Here is a 17,145-nt window from a genome sequence, read left to right as displayed (position 1 = left end):
TTTGCACAAACTTAATTTCAAGCTCTATTGAAGATCGTATTTAGCTCAATTTCTTTACAAAAATGCATCATTTTAGTTTCTAAGGCAGATGCATAAAAATGAGAAAGACAGATTTTTGGCTAGGAAAATAGTTTCTTGCTTAGTGCATAAAATTTGGAATAATATTGTTATTTTTCTGCTTCTTCCTCCTCTAAACCCCACAGTAGAAGTGAGGAATACTGTAGCTACTACTGTATATTCTTCACATGCTTCAGTGGGAACAGTTATTTTTTTTAAAAAAAAATCAACTTTTAATTCAAAAAGACTGAAATTCATGCATAGAGGATTACTTGCATACATCCAGAGTCATGAATTTGTGTTGGACGGTTTACCAATCAAATAAATTAATGATTCTTTTATAAGTAGAAACTGGGAGGATGCAAAAGATTAAAATTTCCTGTTAAATAATCCAATTAATGTTAACTCTTCTTCTTCTAATAGAGGTTGGCAACTGTCAATACTATTTTTCTTTTGATATTCATGTCCTGAACAAAATTATATTTTGGTCAAATCAGGCATGTAGATTTTTCAGCCAAAGTATAATATACATTGTCATCCAGTGGTGCATGTCTCTTGAATCTTTCCTTATATAATCGCAGTCGGTGTTGGCAGGGGGGCAGAGATCGGCCCCTAGGTCTCTCGTTTGTGGAGTTCCTCAGGGGTCGGTTCTCTCGCCTCTCCTGTTCAACATCTACATGAAACCGCTGGGTGAGATCATTCGTGGTTTTGGAGTTGGGTATCATCAATATGCCGATGATACCCAACTTTTCTTTTCGACCCCAAACCACCCCAGTGATGCCCTCGCTGTGATGTCCCGTTGCCTGGAGGCGGTTCGGGTCTGGATGGGGAGGAACAGACTTCAACTCAACCCTGACAAGACTGAGTGGCTGTGCATTCCGGCATCCCGGGACATTCAAAATGTTCCATCTCTTTCTATGGGGGGTGAGCTCTTACCCCCCGTGGATAGGGCTCGCAACTTGGGAGTCCTCCTAGATTCACGGCTTACCCTGGAAGATCATATAGTGGCTGTGACTAGGGGGGCTTTCGCCCAGGTTCGCCTGGTGTGCCAGTTGCGGCCCTATCTGGACCGGGATGCCCTGTGCACGGTCACTCATGCGCTCGTGACCTCTCGCCTTGACTACTGTAATGCTCTCTACATGGGGCTTCCCTTGAAGACCACTCGGAGGCTCCAACTGGTACAGAATGCGGCCGCGAGAGTTGTCTTGGGAGTTTCCCGGTACTCCCATGTTACACCTTTGCTCCGCGAGCTGCATTGGTTACCAGTTGTCTTCCGGGTGAGGTTCAAGGTCTTGGTTATGATCTTTAAGTCCCTACATGGCATGGGTCCGGGTTACCTCAGGGACCACCTGCTGCCGGCGTCAACTCCCCTCCGCCCTGTGCGTTCCCACAGAGAGGGCCTCCTCAGGGTGCCTCCGGTAAGGGAATGCCGACTGGTGGCCCCCAGGGGGAGGGCCTTCTCTGTGGGCGCTCCGGCACTATGGAATCAACTGCCGGTGGAGCTCTGGATGACATCAGACCTCCGAACCTTCCGTCGCGGCCTGAAGACCCACTTATTTGAATTAGCTGGTCTGGCCTGATGGGGGAATATGGGCTTTTAAAATTGTTGTTCTTAGTATTGTATTATTGTTTTTTATCTGGGCATTGGTTTAATCTTATTTTAACTTTTGTATTGTAATTTATATATGCCCTGTGAACCGCCCTGAGTCCCTAGGGAGAAGGGCGGTATACAAATTAAATAAAACATAAACATAAAACATAATCAGTTGAAATAGTTGATATTCCTCACTATATATCATGTGACCCAATGATTTCAATTTCCTTTTTTAACTATTCTTCACAATTTCCCCATCTTTGCCTATTCTTTAAAGCAGGGCTTTTCAACTTTTTCACCCATTGTACCACTTTTACGATATGGCAACATCCGAGTACCACCAGTTGCCTAGCAAGGTGTCAAAAACTTGATGACCAAAAAAAAAAAAGGAAAAAAGTGATGAAGTACAAGTAGTCCTGAACTTACAACAGTTTGCTTAGTGACTGTTCAAAGTTACAATGGCACTGAAAAAAGTGCCCCCCAAGCCACAGCCGAGCAAGACACCTGCCTGCCCGCCCGACGGTGTTCTTCCTCCTGTCCAAGGTTTTCATTGTTGTAAATGTTTCTGTTGAGGATTGGGAGCAGGGGTGGGGTGGGGTGGGGGTCTTTGGTTTTTATTCCCCTACCTGCTGGGTGGTTGCAGCAGGTTTTGGTCACTTCACATGACCCTGGGACACTGTGACCATCATAAATATGAATCAGTTGCCAAGCATCACAAGACCCTGGAGATGCTACAACATTCCAGCTGATCGGTGCTTCTTCTGGGCTCAGCAGAAGTGCCAGGATCAACACTGAGCTCCAGCTGGAGCCTGGTGCTGATCCTGGCACTTCCGCTGAGCCCTGACAGGCCCGCAGCTCAAGCCATCTCTCGCTCAGGCTTGTGCAGTGCTGCCACCAGTTCACCTTATTCCCCTCCCCTGCTACCACTTTTCTAGGATGGTCGTGTATCACCTGCTAGGTGCCAATGTACCACAGGTGGTATGCATACCACTGGTTGAAAAGCCCTGGTCTAAAGAGAAGGAATAGGGGTGATACAATAGCGGTCCCAAAGAGAGGGTCTACCTATTGTCCAAAGAACCTAAGGATAGGACAAGAAGTAACGGATGCAAATTGATCAAGGAGAGATCCAGTCTAGAACTGAGGAGAAATTTCTTGACACTGAGAACACTTAATCAGTTGAATGGCTTGCCTCCAGAAATTGTGGGTGCTCCATCACTGGGGGTTTTTAAGAAGAGATTGGACAGCCATTTGCCTAGAATGGTATAGGGCCTCCTGCTTGAGCAGGTGGTTGGGCTAGAAGAGTTCCAGGGTCCCTTGTGTATTGTGTATGTCAAAAATTTTACAAACAATGCAATCCTCAAAATATTTTTTCACTTATGAGGGAAATATGCAATTGTTATAGGGCTCTTTAAAACTCTTAAAATACTTGTGATTTCTCATTTGATCATTTTCCTCTTTCTCTTGCTTCTCACTGCAGTCTACATCAATGCAATTTTCTTTATTTTGTTCATTTAAGTCAATGGTCTAAGAACTGGAACTATAAGTGGGAAAATCTGAAATAAATCTTGCTATTATATTTTAACTGGGTTGTTTTTCTGCCTTGAATGAAAAGTATTGGTTCATCTGATTATTTCAAATATTCAATTATAATTGATTATATGCCATCAAGTCATTTTCTTCCTGATGGATTTTCTCCATGAATTAATTTCACCAGGGCTGCAAAAATTGGATGATCAGTAGATGGCACCAAAGATTTAGACTTTTCTTTATCTTTTTGTCACCATCTTAAGGTAATTTTGATTTTGCACCCTAGATACTGGAACCCTAATTGTACTAACATACCTCTCTCACTCTTTAAAAAATACTGATTGGCAAGATTTTTAAAAGAGAGGAGGCACTGAGAATGCCTCATGCAATGCTATTATAATACCTCAGTGCTGCCAATCTGACTCTTAACTTTAAATTAACTTTATGAGTGCGTGTCAAACCCAGAATATTTTTGTCAAAGAGAAAATAGAAACCAAATAAATCTCTATATTTTTACACAAAGTATAATTTCTAGATGTTAAATGTTTACACTTAGTTTACACTGCAAATCCTATCCTCATATCCTCCAATTTTTAATTATAGGGTAAACTTATTTATTTATTTATTTATACAGGGACGCGGTGGCTTAGTGGGTTAGGATGCTGAGCTTGTCAATCAGAAGGTCGGCAGTTTGGTGGGTCAAATCCCGAGTGCCGCGTAACAGAGTGAGCGCCTGTTACTTGTCCCAGCTTCTGCCAACCTAGCAGTTCAAAAGCACATAAAAATGCAAGTAGAAAAATAGGGACCACTACGGTGGGAAGGTAACAGCGTTCCGTGCATCTTTGGCATTTAGTCATGCCGGCCACATGACCACGGAGACATCCTCGGACAAACGCTGGCTCTTCGGCTTTGAAACGGAGATGAGCACCGGCCCCTAGTCAGAAACGACTAGCATGCATGTGCAGGGGAAACTTTACCTTTACCTTAAACTTATTTTTATTTGTGTGTATCTGTCTGTGCACCTGTATATCTGTGTCTGTGTATTTGGTGCCTTACTGTTGATTCCAGGTGATCGGCTGGACAAGTCTCTGCAATTTTCTTGACAAGATTTTGGAGGTGGTTTGCCTTTGCCATGTATCAATTATGAAAGGTTTTGTTTGCAATTGATATTCAGATGTCTTTTTATATATGGCCAGTCCTTTTGGATGGAGTAGAAGCATGGGGCAATCAGAATAGAAACCTTTGAAATGGATCAAATGTATACAAAATGAGTTCTTCCTTTAAAGCAGGGCTTTTCAACCAGTGGTACGGGTACCACGTGTGGTACATTGGCACCTGGCAGGTGATATGCGACCATCCTAGAAAAGTGGTAGTGGGAGAGGGGAATGAGCAGAACCGGTGGCAGCACCGCACAAGCCTGAGCGAGAGACGGCTGGAGCTGCAGGGCTGTCAGGGCTCAGCAGAAGCGCCAGGATCAGCACCAGGCTCCAGCTGGAGCTCGGCGCTGATCCTGGTGCTTCTGCTGAGCCCAGAAGAAGCACCAATCAGCTGGAATGTTGCAGCATCTTCAGGGTCTTGTGATTTACATTCAGATGCTTGGTAACTGATTCATTTTTATGACGGTCATAGTGTCCCAGGGTCATGTGAAGTGACCAAAACCTACTGCAACCACCCAGCAGACGGGGGGAATAAAAACCAAACACCCCCCACTGCCAATCCCTAACAGAAATGCTCACAACAATGAAAACTTCGGACAGGAGGAAGAGCGCCGGCGGGCAGGCAGGTGTCTTGCTCAGCTGTGGCTTCGAGGGCACATTTTTCAGTGCCATTGTAACTTCAAACAGTCACTAAGCTAATTATTGTGAGTCGAGGACTACCTGTACTTCATCACTTTCTTTTTAGGGGGGGTGTCATCAAGTTTTTGACACCTTGCTAGGCAACTCGCGGTACTCGGATGTTGCATATCCTAAAACTGGTACAATGGGTGAAAAGGTTGAAAAGCCCTGCTTTAGGACTGCTAGATCCCTTTCATAGGGTTAGTCCCATGCACATTTCCCATCCCCTACAAAAGTTTGTCCCATAAACTTTAAAACTGCTTTCTGTATAACAAGTGCGTATTTCATTGACAGGGTGATGAAGTTCAATGGGGCTGATTTTAAAAAAAAAATCATACTTTGACTTTACATTTACTTTACATATTGTAAGCTATAAGGTGGTTTGTTTGATTTTACTTCGTGTGGGATGCGGACCGTGGTAACTTGAATACATATGTTTCTATTTATGTAAAGAACGAAAAGGACACGTGCCTGTCATTTTAAAAAAAAAAATAGGAAGACCAATGTCTGTATTCCCGCTTTGCGTTACGCACAACTCCACGCAAACCTCCCACGAAAGGCGCTTATGCAAAGCCCTTTCTTCCAGTCTCTGATTCCCAGCATATCATGCTTCAACTCGGGATGGCCTACGTATTGCATTGCATCTTGGTACATGTAGTCCTAAATAATCCTTCGATTAAAAAAAGAAAAGAAAAAGAAAAGGGGGCGTGGTCCCACTGCGGCCGCTGCTAGGAAGTGCCTCGCGTGCATTTCGAAGGCGGGCTGGTGGGAGGTTTCGCTTTCCCGCTTTGAAGCGCTTCGCTTGGTGTGGCTTTTGAGGTGGGTTCGTTTTGGGGGCGAGGAAGGAGAAGTTGGGGTTTATGGGGGTTCTTCTCGGATTGGAAGAAGGTGAATTCGAGCGGCGACGCCATGGGGGAAGCTGGTGGAGTTGTTAGCTTAATTCACAAGACGGGCGAGAACAGCCCCGCAAAAAGTAGTTAACTTTTCGTTTTGTTTTGTTTTTACCTCAGGCCCAATTCCGCGGCCGGCGTGAGGAAGTTAAGGCGCGTTCTTGGAGGAGGACGTTTCCGAGTTCAATTGAGGGGTGGTTTGGGGCGGGCAGGAGAATTGTAACGAAACATAGTTTTGCTTGGCGGGAGAACCGAGTGGTTAAAACTTTTTTGCCTTCCTCAGCACTGATAGAATCACCTGGAAAATTAGTTGCTTTCCTCTTTCCCTCACCTGGTTGCTTTTCCCTAATGAATAAAAGAAAATTTGCTGGAACAAAGTCACGTACTGTTTCCTCTCAGAACTTCATCTTCCTAGTATTATTTTCTCTTAGGTATACGCTTAACCTAGCCTACAATTAAATCTTCACACTTATTTTCCCCCAAATAATAAAACTGAAACTGGAAAAAGTTATGAAGAAAGGATTTCTGTGAGGCAAACGTGGACACAAACGTTCGGCTAATAGTATCACTTTTGGAGTACCTCCCTTTTTTAGTTGAACAGCATTTTATGGGGATCAGATATAGCGGTGAATATGCCATGCTTATTAATAGGAAGTGAGTCTCTGCTACTTCAAATTAGTATTTAATAATAATAATAATAATAATAATAATAATAATAATAATAATAATAATAAGTTGGAAGGGACCTTGGAGGTCATCTAGTCCAACCCCCTGCTAAGGCAGGAAACCCTATACCATTTCAGACAAATGGCTGTCCAGTCTCTTCTTTAAAACTTCCAGTGTTGGAGCATTCACCACTTCTGGAGGCAGGTTGTTCCACTGGTTAGTTGTTCTAACTGTCAGGAAGTTTCTCCTTAGTTCTAGGTTGCTTCTCTCCTTGACTAGTTTCCATCCGTTGCTTCTTGTCCTGCTTTCGGGTGCTTTGGAGAATAGCTTGGCTCCCTCTTCTTTGTGGCGGCCCCTGAGATATTGGAACACTGCTATCATGTCACCCCTCACCCTTCTCTTCATTAAACTACACATACCCAATTCCAGCAACCGTTCCCTATTTCATCAGCTTTGGAATAAGACCATTTGGAATTAACTACCTGGAAAAGAGAAGACCACTAGCTAGCAGCAGATTCCAACACCATGTTCAACTTTTTTATCCTTGGGGAAGAAGCATATGTTTTCAGATGCAGGAGCAAGATAATGTAAAGAGCACTAAACTAGATTTCACGCTATCCTTGTAATTTATATCATCAAATGAATATTTGAACCTGAAGGAGAAACTACAACATTTGTATGTTTGAGTTAATGTAATTAAAACAGCATCTCCAAAAAGTACCGAACAATATTCTTGAATAGCAAAAACAGAAAACAAGTATGTAAATGAGAATGAAAACCAATGGACTCAGAAAATAAGCAGAAGTGGGTTTGATTGTGCTGGCAGAGTAATAGGAAAAGAAAAAATGTCTTTTAAAAGGCACTTTTCAATATTAAAAAAAAATCTTTTGAGGAGTGCCTTAGAATTGTGGTTGTAACTGAATATTAAGAGTTATAGGAGTTCCTATAATATATGAGTACTCATTAATACCAAGCATGCATAACTATTTTGATATATAATTCTCTTATGATAACATGGAATATATCAAGGGCTGTATTAGAATTTAATATGGGAATGAAATCAGAAGCTAAGTGCTAAAAGAGTGTGGAGTTGATAAAGGCAGCGCCCAAGTGGGCAACGTTTACAGCCCCAGGCAGAGATTTTTGGTCAGCATATTAAAAAATTGGAACAGAAGATTCTAGGGAATAAATCTAGGACTGCTTAACATGTTGGATCTATTATCTTGTTTAAATTGTTTCTTAAAATGCTATTATATATAACTGGATGAGTTAATTGTATTTATGCTCTGTATTATTAGCACATTTTTATTGCTTTTCCCTTATAATTGCAGATTGGATAATGGAAGAATTGATTCACCAAAGATGGTTAAAATATAAAGGATTTGATCTGGAGCATCGTGTGAGTTGCAAAAAATCATGCTGAGAATGTCAAGAATGACAATTTCTGTACTGTACTGTTACCCCAAAGAGTCATTTACTGAAACTTTAGTTAAAACACTGGAAAGTTCTGAAGAACTAAAGAAGTAAATTCTTTATGAAGAAAATGAATTTTTCTCGAGCAGAAAATTCATGCTTTCTACTTCTCTTGGTAATCTTTCAAGTTATATTCGTCTTGATACTTTACCGAGGCAGCAGTTCAGTTTTATTTCAGGGTCATTTAGAAGTGCATAAGTCATTGGACTATTCAAAATCAGAGGATGTCTATATAAATCTTAGTTTATTTACTCCTGCTCCTCATAAGACTACTATGCAGACTTGTACACCGCAGTCAAACATACTTGGTATGTATAAAATGTTATGCACAATACAAGTTAATTTTTTTCTGTCACATTATTTTGCAGTAAAATTATATATTTCAATGTCATGAATTTCCATTCTAAATACAAGGCATGTAATATCTGACTTGATCTGAATGATTTAGTTGCAGATTGTATTCTTTATATGCATTATGTGATTTTACTTAACCATGGAAAAATGTGTATTCCTAATAATACTATCTGATAAAAATTAAAATCTGGTTTATAATTCCACTATATTTTAAAGAAATATAGATTTAATATGATAGAACTGAAAATTCACATACTTTTGTAAGAAAGCTATTAACTTTTTAATGAGTATACAGGTTTTCATTAAAAAAAATCTTTCAATGGGACATGGTTTACAAGAATAACAGTTTGTACTATTTTATCACCTTTTTCTAATGTAGGCTTCAGAAAAACTTTATATTAACTGCTGCATGGAACAATGCTCTAACCTAGACAAATTTGTATAATTCATCCAAAGAAGACAAATTGGACCTTTGAAAATGGCTTGAGTAACTCATACTTAAAAAGAAATGTTAAGAGCTATACTAAAGGATAGGAGAGTTGAGATCTAAAGTTCATGTGGGCTCCTTGTTTTAATGCTAAAACACTGTTTAATGAAACATTCAAACATAGCCAGTATTTTTCATAAGATTACATTTAGAAATACTTGTGGAGAGAAATAGTAAACATCTTTTTTTCAGAAGTGCTAATTTTGAAATGTGAACAAATTTGCTAAGTTTTTCATAATTTTCTTTTTCTCATTTGTCAATTCGTATTTTATACAGTTGGACTGTTAACCATCACCTTTGATATACTACACAGTGAAAAAACAATTATTCGCAAAAATCCATATGTCCAATTAGGTGGCTGTTATAGCCCACCTCATTGTCTAGCCCATTACAAAACTGCTATAATTGTACCATGCAGGAAGTGTGAACAGCAGTTACACCAATTTCTCTATTACCTTCATCCCTTTCTCCAACGTCAACAGCTTAGCTATTGTATCTACTTGATTCATCAGGTAAGTCAAACTTTTTGTAATTTCTGCTTGATTGTTGGAGCAGCCCAGAGTCATTGAAAGTCAGGCAGCATACTGAATACATTATTTTTATTATAGTTCACTGCATAGTTACTAGCTGTTTAGACTAGATTTGGCGTTTTATCCATCTATCCTCCTATCCAGGGAATTGGGATAGGTAAAAAAGTTTTTTTATTTGTATTAGTCCTGATGATACTAAGAATCTTGTTTGAGTGTTCGATGGTTTTTCTTGTTTCAAATTATATGTCCTTTGCTGTTTTTTGAACTTGCATTCCTCTTATCTTCCTTCCTAATCTACTTTATCTGCTCATTGTTCAGACCGTTTATCTTGCATCTGAGTACTTCTAGTAAAGGGTGCTGAAGCTCATTAAGCTTATGCACCTTAATGAAATTTAGTCAGAAAAACTGTTACTCCCGATTTTTTTTTGCTGCCTTAGATAGTTCTCTTTTTACTTTGTCTTTCCTCCTTAATCTTTTTCCCAGTAATCAGATTGCATGTTAATCACAAATTTTATCTTCTATAAGACTAACAAGTTATCCAATTTTTACAACCACTGATCATCCAATATCAACACAACTCATCTAACACATCAGAGGCATTTTGTAAAATGAATACAGTATAAATATTATGAAGAGTCATTGCTGTCAGACTTCATTGTTATGTTACTTGATTGAGTGTCATGTTTTCTTTCCAGGTTGGAACTGGTCCATTTAACAGAGCAAAGCTCCTTAATGTTGGTGTCCATGAGGCCATGAAAGACAATGATTGGGACTGTCTGCTTCTACATAATATGAATCTTATTCCAGAAAATGACTATAATCTTTATGTCTGTGACAAATATTATCCCAAACACTTGTCCACTGCTATTGACAAGTTATATTACCGGTAATGTCTAAGAATATGAAAGTAAATATGAAATAAAATAATCTGACCAAACATGGTTTATTGAATATATTTATTAATTTATTATGTGAGTTATAACATATAGATGTATATGCACACTCAATTTTTAAAAATTAATTCCAAACCTTTTTATGTTTCATCCAGGACATCTGTTTTCATTTAGATTGAATTTATACATTTTTTGATAACATTTTAAACATTTAGGAATTATACTTAAGTATGGCAGCACATATTTTATTTTTAAAAAGTTACTGCATGAGCTTATTTATTTGACACTCAAGCAATGATTTTCAGAAACCATAGCCACTTTCTAATTTGCAATATTCAGATGCTGAAATATTTTCCTAGTTGCATTGATACTAAATGTAAATATTTAGACATCAACCCTATATATCTAACAGAATTTAGGTCTATTTCAGAAATATATAGAATTTGCTTTTAAGTTTATTAAACTCTTGAAGTTTCCATACATAATTCTTTCACAATTATTGCATACCTACCTTTTCTCTGGGTTCTAGGTCTCTTCTGTTGTATTACCTTAACTGCAACAGCTTGTAAAGTATATCTGCCTTAAAGTAATAATTCACCTAAAGTAGGGGTCTTCAAACTTGGCCCTTTTATGATTTGTGGACTTCCAACTCCCAGAATTCCTCAGCTAGGAATTCTGGGAGTTGAAGTCCACAAGTCATAAAAGGACCAAGTGTGAAAACCTTTGACCTAAAGTCACCTGGTAAGGATTTAAACATGTCTTTCATGTCCCAATCCAGAATTTTAACTGTTAGAGCACATTGATTTCCTATGCTCATTTCTAGTTTAATACAACAAAAAGAATTGAATAGAATTCAAATTAATGTAATATATTGCACAGGTGTGAAAGGGCTATAAAGTAAAGAAAAAAGGTAATATCTAAGTGCATTTACTTGTATGATGAATCCATGTGGTCTTTGCTTATAAAGTCACACACCTTAAGTTTATTTTTCTGTGCAGCCTGCCATATTCATCCTTTTTTGGTGGTGTTACTGCTTTGACCCCAGACCACTACATGAAGATAAATGGGTTTCCAAACACATACTGGGAGCGTCTTGATGAAGATGATGACATTGCAGAAAGGTATTGATTTACTGAAATATTATAGTATGTTGAAGCATTAAAGTTGTAAGCAAGACAAATATTGTGGGTAAACAAAAAAGCAACAAAGACATCCTTTTTCATCAGTTGTATATGTAGAAAGTATCCTCCAAACAAACTGCCATTTTATACCTCTTTCTAAAATTGAAGAAAAATGAAGCTAAGGCCATGATTATATTTTGTATTTGCAACTATTATAAACATTTTTAAAGGCTGACATGGATCTGAAGATTATCATATATTGTCTTGCTTATCTTAGCATTTCAAGTTATTTTCTTAATTCCATATCAGTCAAATTACAATGTCAAGTTTCCGACGTATATTATGTCAAGCGATAATATAGTAAATAGCTATTCAATTGGAAATTACTAAAAAAAATTAACAGATTTTGCTGTTTTCCCAAAACACTCATTTGCATTCCAAAACTTGTATTTCTCTTTGTTTTTTAATCAACCAAAGTACAATAAGCTGTGCTGATTTTCATTGGCAAGCTTATCTATGTACACAGTACACGTTTTGAAAAATTAGCTCTGGGACCAAAACCTAAGAATCTTGTGATTTATCACAGTCCATATGCTAAATTACTGCTTTACTTCTATACACTTCTGATACAATAACCGGTGTTAGTGATGGGAAGCCTTCAACTAGAATTATTAAGACTACTGTCCAGTATATGAAATGCTTAACTTTATTTTTTTTACTTTATAATTGTAATAAGCACTTAGGTCCTTGGACAATTTTAAATCATGCAATTGCTGGCACTTCTTTGCTGTGTGTGACTTTATATTCACATACTTAAAACTAAAAGATTCTTTCCATGCATCTTAATATTTTATAAGCACAATTTCAACAAGTGCTTCTCATAAGAAAGTATTTTGTCATTTGTCCATGCCTTTCAGAAGAATTCCTGCTGCATACCAGCTGTTGCCAAATTATGCCTGTCAGTTGTAATAGTTTTATTATTAACAATCAGTTTTGAACATTATATTATAAAAGATCTAATATGCATCCACTCAGTATTTAATCTACTTTCCACAATATATCAAATTCTTTTTCCTTCAGCTAGTTCAAAAGGTGTAATTTAGATTGTCATCCAATAGAATTAAAATATGTGCTCTATGGTAGGTTAATAAATTAAGTAACTTAAGAGAAGGCCACTGAAAGTTTGGTGCATTTTATTTCAGTTGACTGCTTTATACCATTTCTCAGAATAACTAAAACCGCAATATCCTCAAAAGCTTTTGAAAAAAAACCCTCAAAATGGCTAGTCTAAACAAAAGTATATCTATGCCTCCATCTCTACCATTGCAAATGTTCAAAATAGATTTTTCCATAAATATTCTAATTGCATTTATAACTTCCTTTTCATAATTTCTTTGCTTGGATGCTAACATTTATAGTATTCTTTTACAATCAGTTCTTTGGATGCCTGTATCATTCCCATACAGATTTTTAAAATAGTCATTCCAGTAGTCACTTCAGTTTCATTCCATTTCATTTTATTACTTCTATTTGAAATTCTGTTTGTCCTGCTTGGGGTTCTTGATGAGCTTTCTTCCTCCACTTCTAAAATAATGCTTTTAATTTCTATCAGATTTGCTGCATTTTCATTGCTTGTTTTAATCTTAAACATTCCTTGTTCTCTGGCTTTATTTTGCTTTTCTTAAGCATTGTACATAATCTCTTGTCCTCATCTTTTGCATGTTATTATCGTTGATGCATTTTTCCCTCACCCATAGCTCTTTTTCATTTACCACTCTACCAAATATCCTTTTTCATACGTCTCTTTGGTTTCCATGGTACTGGATTCCAGATAAATGCAGGTATGATTTTAAATCTTCCATGATAAGAGTGGGGTTTTGTACTGATGGAAACAGAAATTCACATGAAGCCCAGTTGTAGAAAACAAAAACCTTCTCAAAGGATTGCTTTAAAGAAAAGTGGTCAGCACTGTAAGGAATATTTAAAACTATAAACTTGTTTTAACCAGAAAAGGGAGCAGCATTATTTACTGTCTAGAAAGTAGTTGCAATACCTTTTTCAATTGTACATTTGCCTGTTTTCTTACTGTGGAAGCTATGCTCTGATTTTTCCTACCATGTTTTATTTCAAAAAGGATCCATATAGCAGGAATGAAAATACTTCAGGTTCCTCTACATGTTGGACGTTACAAAATGATGGGTTATGGACAAACAGTTAGCCCTTTACTGAGTCTAAAAAGGTGATTGCATTTGTTTTTGTTTTCTTTTCTGGTCAAGTTCTATCATAATTTTCTCTCCCTTTTGTGAAGTATCGTTTGTGTATAACACTGCAGATCACATTCCTATCTCACATATCTATTTTAAATTGAAGTAGGATCATCTTATGCAGTTGATCCAGAACGCAGCAGCACAATTGCTGAGTGGTTAGTCATGAGTAACCAGAGCAGCTCCTGGAGCATTGATGTAATATAGTAGATACTACATCAATGCTGCAGGAGCTACTCTTGTTACCAGTAAATTTGTCAGTATGGTTCAAGCGGTTGATCACTACAATTGCTTTGGGACTCGAAACTCCATTGCTAAGTTACTTTTTCAGCACTGTCGTAACTTTGAATAGCTTGCCCTCTCAGACAACAGTGACCGTTGGCCTTTCAGAAATAGGTGAAAATATGATTCTTCTGGAGGACCTTCAGGGATTAATTTTAAGCAGCAGTGTTATATTCAATAAATGTTAATTTATATTTTTGACATTTCATTAAATTAAAAATATAATTAAAGTAGTAATATAATTGACTTGTAAGTTCTCTAGGCTACCTAGGCTCCTTTTAAACGATTTTTTTTTAAAGGAATGTTTGTAGCCGTTGGCAGGGCTAAATATCAGCAGACAAGAGCAAATATATTTTAAGTACAGGCACCAATAATATATATTCTGGAAGCATGGCTTGCGGCTGTATTGGAACTGCCCAACAGAAGTACAGCGTCGATAGTACTTGCATCATCTGACCTAGAAACTCCCCTCCATCTTATACACAATAAACTGCTTATTACTGGAAGTGAGGGAGAGATATCTGTAAATCCTATCTCCATATTTCAAAAAATGGTTTCCAATATTCAAAAGCAACAGAACACCAATCACATAGATTGAAAGTAAACATTTGTTACAATCTACTTAGTTAGAATCAGAGAAGGCTGGCTCTATACCTCCTCTTCCCCCTTCTGTCATCCAGGGTTTTGTATAATAATTTAGAACGTAGGGTATATTCCCAGTTCAAATTGCATCAATGAGGTCTCGGTCAAGATAAATATTGTTCACCAAAATCAGGCCTCTGGCTATAATTCACTTTTTTAATTAGACCAAGTGACTATATGATTGGGGTCTCACCTACATTACTTCTTTGCTTAATGGATGTTCTGTTTGTGAAGAACCTCTGATATACAGTATGTCCTTAATAATACTCATTTTTCCTCTTACGAGAATCCTTGAAAATATTACATTAGAAAAGAGTTTCCTTTTGCCTATGCTTGTTTCATAATACAAGAAACTATTTTCTTTTGTCTTTCTAAAACGTTAATAATGAAACGTTGTTTGAGTTGCATTTCTTCTGCAAAATATTCCTGGCTTATCTAAACTGGAATCTTGTTTTCCCTAGGCCTGCTGAATTGCATACTTCCCGGACATGGAAAGATGATGGAACAAATTCCCTTGTCTTCAAACTCTTAGAAAAGAAAAAAAAATACCTTTATACACACATTATGGTAGACATTGGAGCCACACCAGCATTACCACCTCCAAGTAGAAGAAAAAGGACTTTAGCATCATATGAAGCTTTCAAATCTTTGGGCTTTTTACAAACTAAACTCACCAGGAAAAGGAGGAGGGGAAAGAGAACATTGCTTTTGCATGCATTTGACCAAATAAAGCAGGAGCCTGATACAGGGTACTAAAGAAACCGTATCTGGGGTAGGATGTTTTGCTTCATTGTCATTAGCAACATAGAAATTATATATTCTATCTTGTTCTGCAGTAAACCGCCAGGAGCTAGAAGCTATAGTTCTGCTATAGGAATTGTCAAGTACCAGCAACAAATTAAGCCTATAAACAATTGCAAAATAACTACTGAATCCTGTGCTCTTTTCTAACTTGCACAAGTCCTCTGCATAGTAAATATTTAAAAAGTTACATTAATGGTATGACCAGTTTTTCAGTAATTATATGAATTTGGAATGGACTTATGGGTCTCCTTTTGGAAAGTTTTTCATTAGAAAATTCAGTTTTCTATACACATATTTTAAGAAAGCTAATTTTAATTATATTTCAGGGTGTTAAAACATTTTAGTGAATTTTAATAAACATCTTATGTAAGTTTTTGGATGAAATGATTGCTTTTTTAATTAACACCTTTCATTGGAGTTTCATGTTATTTAAAGAAGTTTCATACATTTCTATAGACTGAAACTGATGAGACAGAGCAGCTGTTTATGTATTTGCTGTATTAAAAATCTGGAATTAATGGATATGGAGATTTACTCTGTATTATAACCCACATATATAGCTCACTGAATCATAGAACCCTTCCTATAGAAAGAGTAGGAAGCATCAATGTTGAATCAATTTCCCTCTGTCCATTTGTAAATCTGGAGAAAATAAGGAGTCTTTGCCTTTCAAGCTATTATGTGATTTGCTGGTAGCTACCTTGAAAATATAAAAATAATTTGACTTTGGGTGGCTGGAATACTATTGTTCTGGCTCATTTTTTTAAACATATAGTGAGGGTTCACATTTTTCCTTAGGACTGCTTTGTATGTTTAGTTCTAAGATCTCAAATTCAAATGCACTAATTATCTCCCAGCTTTTCCCTCCCTCCTGAAAAAGTATCACTGTATTTTAAGCCCATTCTGCATTTTAACCTTGCAATGGTATATGCTTTAATTTAATATCAATTTTGTGTACTCTTTGCAAATAATTTTGACTATAGTTTGGCTGTTATCCTTTAAAAAGCGAAAAACACAGCGTAATCAATTTCTTTTAGTAATAAATTCTCACACATTCTTCAACAGATATTGGGATAAATATGAAAACAGAAGATAAGCAGCTTTTACACTATTCAGTTTTATTTTTTCCTTGTTTAAGAAAAAGAAATTATGTACCACCCCTCTTTAGAATATTATGAGTAGTTCTTCAACTGAATGGAAGAAAAAAAGACATTTTTAAAAGTTGGGTTAAAAAGTCTTGCTTCATTGAAAAGTTAATAGCTGAATTGTTCTTATATCTGTTTCAAAAAAATGTTCAGTAGAATTCTTCATAAAGGATTACTTTTATCCAAAGAAAGTTTTAATTTTCAGCTAATCAATATTGTCTTGTAGCTCAAAAGGAAGCAACTAACAAATGTATCAGTTTTAAAAACATCGCTGTCTAAAGAACTTGTTGAGTATCCACCAACAGAAAATGAAATATTTCACAGCTGTAGCTCAAGTCATTAATTTTTTTTGGTCCATTCATATAAAATTTATTAGGCATAAGAAATGGTTATGAAAACTTAGTTTGCCTTCCAAAATCCACTGTAATATTTGTATATAAAGGACTGTATTCTTTTGAAAGCAGTTTATAGGAGCATGAATTTAGCCCATCGGTCTTCCATACTCGAGACACCTGATGCAAGAGATTCATTCTGAAGATTTTAAAGTTAGAGGTAGGAGGAAAAAAGAAAAAAATAGGTCA

At 37.0% G+C, this 17,145-nt stretch overlaps 2 protein-coding genes across 4 annotated transcripts in view; one reads left to right on the top strand and one right to left on the bottom strand.

Moving 5' to 3' along the window:
- The first annotated feature begins 5,740 nt into the window (after positions 1-5,740).
- Positions 5,741-16,755, top strand: LOC310639948 (beta-1,4-galactosyltransferase 3-like). Of its 2 annotated transcripts, XM_083361958.1 has the most exons (7): positions 5,741-5,832; positions 7,901-8,350; positions 9,160-9,395; positions 10,109-10,299; positions 11,305-11,427; positions 13,562-13,666; positions 15,077-16,755. In XM_083361958.1, exons 2-7 carry the CDS (start codon positions 8,104-8,106, stop codon positions 15,369-15,371), a joined length of 1,197 nt encoding a protein of 398 aa, XP_083218084.1. In that variant the 5' UTR covers positions 5,741-5,832; positions 7,901-8,103; the 3' UTR covers positions 15,372-16,755. The 2 variants fall into 2 exon arrangements, with proteins under 2 accessions (XP_083218084.1, XP_083218085.1); XM_083361959.1 differs by lacking the exon at positions 5,741-5,832 and having other exon boundaries at positions 7,016-8,157.
- Positions 16,517-17,145, bottom strand: part of B4GALT4 (beta-1,4-galactosyltransferase 4) — a 31,913-nt gene continuing 31,284 nt past the window's right edge. For both annotated transcript variants that reach the window (XM_083361961.1, XM_083361960.1), the window contains exon 7: positions 16,517-17,095. In XM_083361961.1, coding sequence (XP_083218087.1) covers positions 16,954-17,095 — 142 coding nt within the window. In that variant the 3' untranslated portion in view covers positions 16,517-16,953. The remainder of the gene's footprint in view (positions 17,096-17,145) is intronic.

This window comes from Vipera ursinii (genome assembly GCF_947247035.1).
Source record: "Vipera ursinii genome assembly, chromosome: 4".
NCBI classification, from domain to species: Eukaryota; Metazoa; Chordata; class Lepidosauria; order Squamata; family Viperidae; genus Vipera; species Vipera ursinii.
Note: the sequence above shows the minus strand (reverse complement) of the source record. Positions and strands in the feature narration are given on the sequence as shown.

Coding starts and splice junctions, on each gene's coding strand:
- LOC310639948 (XM_083361958.1), top strand. CDS start 8,104: ATGAAGAAAATGAATTTTTCTCGAGCAGAAAATTCATGCTTTCTACTT. Junction 9,396..10,108: donor GTATCTACTTGATTCATCAG/GTAAGTCAAACT, acceptor TTTTCTTTCCAG/GTTGGAACTGGTCCATTTAA. Junction 11,428..13,561: donor GATGATGACATTGCAGAAAG/GTATTGATTTAC, acceptor TATTTCAAAAAG/GATCCATATAGCAGGAATGA.